Source organism: Lutjanus erythropterus, chromosome 3, assembly GCF_056507025.1.
Source record: "Lutjanus erythropterus isolate fLutEry1 chromosome 3, fLutEry1.hap2, whole genome shotgun sequence".
In the NCBI taxonomy this organism is placed as follows: domain Eukaryota; kingdom Metazoa; phylum Chordata; class Actinopteri; order Lutjaniformes; family Lutjanidae; genus Lutjanus; species Lutjanus erythropterus.
The window spans coordinates 24,126,811-24,132,810 of record NC_139319.1 but is presented as its reverse complement, the minus strand read 5'-3'; the positions used below and the strand labels follow the sequence as shown (position 1 = coordinate 24,132,810).

The 6,000-nt window shown below is 42.6% G+C and overlaps 1 protein-coding gene across 2 annotated transcripts in view; it reads left to right on the top strand.

Moving 5' to 3' along the window:
* The first annotated feature begins 774 nt into the window (after positions 1-774).
* grin2bb (glutamate receptor, ionotropic, N-methyl D-aspartate 2B, genome duplicate b) overlaps positions 775-6,000 on the top strand; it is a 133,901-nt gene continuing 128,675 nt past the window's right edge. For both annotated transcript variants that reach the window (XM_084715511.1, XM_084715510.1), the window contains exon 1: positions 775-1,030. In XM_084715511.1, coding sequence (XP_084571637.1) covers positions 1,022-1,030 — 9 coding nt within the window. In that variant the 5' untranslated portion in view covers positions 775-1,021. The remainder of the gene's footprint in view (positions 1,031-6,000) is intronic.

The following is a 6,000-nucleotide window of genomic DNA, read 5'->3' as shown; positions in this document are numbered from 1 at the left end:
ATCAACTCTGGATTGAAGCAAGTATAAAACAAAAGCTCTGCAAGCGTGTCCTCTGAGGGGACTGGCACAGTGATATTACTAGGCAACAACGTCCAACACGTCCAGATTGCTGTGAAAGGGGGCATGTAGACACAGCGGCTTGACTGAGTTAAGCCTTGACCTCAGAGGCAATTGACTTGTGTACACAGTGGCATTCAGCCTTCAACCAACAACACATCCATCCCCAGCCGCACTCGACCATCTGACTGTGTCCTTGTCTTCTTCTCCCCTTCAGACTGAGGACGAGAGAAGAGCGCAGAGCAGGCCAGCAAACCGACGATCATGACTGGCTAAAGCAAGTGCAGGCAAAGAGGTGAAAGAAAGCCAAAGAAGGAGGAAGGGGAGGGAAGAAGAAGAAGAAGACACGCTGCTGCTCATCTCCTCATCTCCACGGCAACTGTGTTCACACGCTCACAGACTTCTGGGAGGAGACCTCAGTGAGCTGTATCACCAGCGTTGGAGGAAAGGGAAAGAGGATCGGATGGAAAGAGACGAATGAAAGAACGTCCCTTCATCACTCACCATCCATTATCTTTTAGTTTCGTTCCAGTTCATGCGCACGCTGACATTTTGAGTTGATGGTCAACCTCTAAATCCCTCCAAGATCTGAGTCAAAAAGCATATTTCAGCCAGGTTAGATCTGCTTGTTCTCAAGCAATCCACTGCCCTTCCCAAAATACAGTCTTCATGTTTGCACTAATACGGTTTTAATTTAATGCTAATTATTGTAAATTTTGTACATATTATTACACTTTGAAACAGTCACCCTCCGCCACATTGATAACACCCCAGCACGCCCACCTCCACCGTCATCCAACTTCAGACTGCTCACCCCTTTGCCCTGCAAGACCCCACCTCAGTCTTCTGCGAGTGACTTCATCTGTCTACCATCCCTTCATCCGAGGCTATGAGAGGAGGAGTCGAATCCCAGATCACTCCATCATGCCAGTTCTGAAGAGCAGAGAGGAGATCCGGGCTGGCAATGTTCAAGGTAGGCCACTGATGTGACTCATTGGATTACTGATTTGTGTTTGAGAGCATTTCCTAAAACTTATCTCCAAAAAACTTGCGGTTTCTTTGATGAGTTGAATTTCAACTGAACTTTTGCTTCAAACTTATTGTATCACAAATAGGCCAGATTTTTGCTATTATTTCCATTATTGGTGAATTGATATATTTATAATTTGTTTGATTAATGAGTCCTTTGGCCTGTACAACTTCGGATGTGCAATAACATTGGCACTTCATTGATATCAGCTGATAAAGTCTTTAAATAAATAAGATATTGATATCAGCCTGAAATGGAACATTTCTGCCAATATGACAGATCAATAAGGTGATACTTTAATTATGCGCAGGTGACGAGAATAAGTCTGTGGTGTGTAGATATTTTCAAGTGTCTGAAACAGATCGCAAAGTTGCTTTTTGCAGTGATCTCTCAGCGTCAGCTGTGTGAGGATCCAAACCGCTTGCCTTAAACACAGCAAATCTATTTATCTATCGTCATCTTGATCATTATTAGGAATTTGTGCTGAACAAACAGGAAACAAACGGGCACCAGCGAAAAAAAAACTGTCAACAGTAGTTTTCTTGTTTTGCTTGGTGAATGTGAACATATTTAAAAACATTGTATTTTATGTTTGCATCTGCCGGTGGACCATCACATAATGGTACACATTATGTCATGTAATCTGTTATTTCACCACATGAGAGACTTTTCTGTAATTATGTAGAAAAGATATATTTTCTTGTAATGGTATCGTTAATTAAGATGGAAAAGTCTCAGTTGAGTCCAAGATGACATCTTCAAATTGCTTGTTTTGTCCAACTAACAGTCCAAAACCTAAAGATATTTAATTTAGAAAGCAAATGGCAAATGATCACATTTGATAAGCTGGAAACGCTTCATATTTTTCTGACAATAATCGATTAATTGATTAATCATTCCAGCTGCACTGCTAACTGTATCTTTCAATCTAACTTTATTTCCAACATAACTGTTAACATGCAACAGTTGAGAGTGTTTTGCTTCCTGTGTTATCCAATAATTCACCCTATTTTAGTCACTGAAATTGTCCTCGTTCATGATGATTTCATGTCTTGTAAAATATCAGAGGAGGCGGAAATAATGGGTCACAACACATCTACAGATGTTCCATGTTAGATATTAGATAATACAGTGAATATTGTGCCATTTGTGGTGACACATCTGGTGCTTGTTGAGTTAATATCCTCAAGGATCTGCCGTTTGGTTTGTTTTGGTCAAATTAGGGAATCATTGGCTCTATTTTTTATTAAAAGAATATAAGTAAGGATCGGTGTTGTACAATTTTGTGCCAGCGACCCTGCACATCGCTATCCCAGAAATTTGGCTCCAGACAAAAAGTTGTGGGGAAATCTTCAAAGGATCTGTATGGGAACGATTTTTATTTGTTTTTTCAAAGTTGGTAAAGATTATTTAGTAAAATAGTGTGACTAATAATGTCCAGTATGTGCACAAATCTTTGTTTAAGTGTATGTGTAGAAGCTTATGGCAATGAGGCAATGAGGAGGACAAGAGGATGAGGGAAGAAACATTCACTGTGCAGAAGACAAATTGTCTCACATCGTCACACATTCTTTCTCGCGGTGCTTTGTGAGACAGCCCAGTGTTGAGATAAGGGATAACGAGGCAGTAGCTTCAATAAGCCCATCAAAATGCAGAGTTGTGCTGCTTCACAAGGGAAAACAGGTCTAGACAATAGTAACCGTATAAAGCGTGAGAGTGGGGAAGCTGCAGCCTGTTTTATTGCTGAGCTTGTGCTCCTTTCAGCAGCGGCTCAGGAGTTTGACTGATAAAAGGCACGTTTAAAAGTTGGAGGAGCGTGTAAAGATAATGGAAAGACTTGTCTAAGAGGCAGTGTGACAAAGAGTACGAGAGAGGAGATGAAGCAAAATCAGCTCAGGAGGAGAATTCACACATGACGTTCATGAGCACAGAGTGAACTTTTAGACCAGAGGAGATCATGTTTGAACTTTTATTTTCATTGTGTGTGTGAACACTTTTGCAACAGAAAAAATCAGCAAAATCCCGCGTTCTGTCACAGTCGCCGTTTGGCCGGCTGCTGCCAGTGGAGTCGGTCCAGGATTTTGTGTCTTGGTGGCATCGCAGATTAGATTCTTGGCCGGATTGTTTTTAGCTTTGAGTGAGACTAGTTAATGCTCGGGAATCTAAGCTTCTCCACATTTGCATCCACCGACTCAGGATCTGATGTAACTATCTAATTATGATGTTGAAGCGTGACTTGGAGGAGGTGTGTGACAGCTGGTTATGTCCCTCCCTCTCGCAACACAATGCAGACCTACTCTATTCTACTCCTCACTCACATATGCCGCACAGACTCTGCACTCCACAATATTTCAATCAAAACTTCATCTTCTGTCTCAACAGTTGGCTGGTACTGCAGGCTTGAAATGGCAGCATGTGAACTGTGTTTCTAGGGCAGATTTCTCATCTCGCAAAAAAGACTGAAGGGGAGAGAACATGACTGAGAGCAAGCAAGGGGTTAAGGCGTGGCAGACAGAAAAAGAGACAGGCAAGATCCAGGCGCAGGCAGTAAATCCAGAGGGAGAGCTTCACTGACAGTGGATGAAGGAGGCAGCTTTGTAGACAGATGTAGCTCTGAGTACGTAAGCAACAAGGCCTAGGAGGGGCGTGTTGTTGCAGCAGCAGCATCGTGATGTCGCATGTCTTTGGAGAGTGGGTTGGGTAGAGGGGATTACTGGTTTCTCTTGTCAGGCGAGCGGCGTGGTCCCTGTTTTGATCGGCGGACCATGAACAGAGCGGCGGCAGAGAAGGCGCCGTGAATATATGGGCGTCGAGATGTTGACGCTGGGACTCGCAGCAGACAGCCGGCTGAGTCAGTTTTGGATACGAGCCTCGTGTGACCAGCTTTACAAATGTTGATTGAGTCGTTGAAGGATTACAGGTGCTGAGCAGCCTGGTGTTTATTGTTTACTCAGAGCTGGAGAGAGAGGGAGGGAAACAAGTGCAAAGTAGTTACACAATGCCTCAGAAATACCTCCGTCATCCATGCATTTTCAGATTTTCTCCAGAAATGATCCACACTGCACAATAAAAGAAAAAAAAGAGGATATTTTTGACTCGGTTGCCAGTTTTCACAGCTTAAACTAATGCAATCTAAAGGCTGAAACAGGCTTCTCTGAACTGCACAAAGGTGAAGGGCACAGGGGTTGTTCATGTGGCCTTCTCATTCATACTTGTGTAATGTTTACATTTTTAATTCGTCTGTTTTGAGCCTGCCTCTTGACAGGAGTTCGATCAGCCAATCACAACGCATTGCTGAGATCTGGGCTCCTCTCTGATGCCCACAGCACCCTTCTTTGCATAGGCTCCCAGTTTACATTTAAATTTCCAGAGGCTTAATTCCATCTTATTACAACATCCTTGCAATAAATCCTACATTCAGCTTGGCTTGTAGTTTTCTCTTTTTTGCATTAACAGTTTACTGAGGGCAACGGGGCACACCAGGGGTCAGATAGACGGCGCATTTTGCGAGCAAGCCTAAAAAAATGGGGTATTGCCTATTGCCTTTAGGCTGTACACTGTGAATTTTGAGTTCCAACAGATGGTCACAGATGAAATGTTAATTTTTTTTTTGTCCTGTTTAAATGTCAGTTAGAAAAAAAAGACAGTCCAGACAGAGAGTATTTAATAAACTGGAGTGTAAATACTCTCTCGTTTTGTTAGAGACAGAAACTCAAGATGCCTCTTCCACCTCTCCTCCTCTGTACCTAGTCATGTGTGACTGCGAGAGAAGGAGGGAGAGCTAAGAATAGAGAGAAGGGGGCCCAACGCTGCGATGCCGCCTCTACCCAGGTTGCTCAGCTTCTTGGTGTGCTGTTCTGTTACTGAAGTCAGCAGGCATTAAATATGTGTTTGTGCAGGGTCTGCTTAAACTGAACACAATACAAACTGTAGCTATGTAAGCCATTTTATTTTTCATTGAGGTGTCACGTGCAGGAATGTAGCTACAGATCTGTCTTTCACTCTGCGTATGTTCACTAATAACATGATCAGAACGTCTGGGCTGGCACATTCAGAGATTTCATCAGGAACTGTCACTTCTCATGTCATGCCAAAGGGAGGCTTTTTGAAGCTCTTCCATTGACAGTCAGGGAACAGAGTCAGAGAATTTTTTTTTTTTTTGTAAATATAGTTTTTTTTTTTTCCGATGGATTTGAAGAGACCGACAAAACGAAAGACAAGATCTACGGCCTGAGAAAAGGGTCGAGGTGCAGAGATGAGAGGATCCGATGGAGGGTTTGATGGCTGAACGAGGCTGAGTTACATTCCATGATATTGTCCTCAAAGGCACACACAAAACATCAGGACGCGCAAGAAATCACGTCATGCAGATGGCTCTGCTAAGAGGGGGATGATAAGATGATAATTATATTTTCAAAGAGGGAGAGGGGATTGATGAAAGCAGGAAGAGGGACACAAAATATTTGATTGAATCAGGAGAAAAAAGATCAGTCTCATCAGCAGCCTTAGTTTAGTTCAATTAGGAGGAGATCTTGACAGATTCGGATTTTGTTGGCAGCTAATTCATGCATGTAAACTGTCATGCACCAATCATTATGCCTTTTGCAAGTAAGGATAAAATTATTGCTTTCATTTCCATCTTAAACTATTATGTAAAAATCTATTTTTTCTATGCCGCTTGCTCTGTTGCCTTGTTGATATTTCATCATTGTTCAGCAGCAGGTGGTAGCTATTTGACGTCTCCTGTGGTTGTGTTTGTCGATGAATTTATCTCCATTTGACCCTCAGTGGGGGCTACTTGTCAGTTCATTAGCCTTGACTTCAGACTGGGAGTGGGTTTCGAGAGCAGACATCTTCAGAAATGAGGAGGAAATTGCCCCTCCACATATACAGATGTGAACATGAAAGATCAA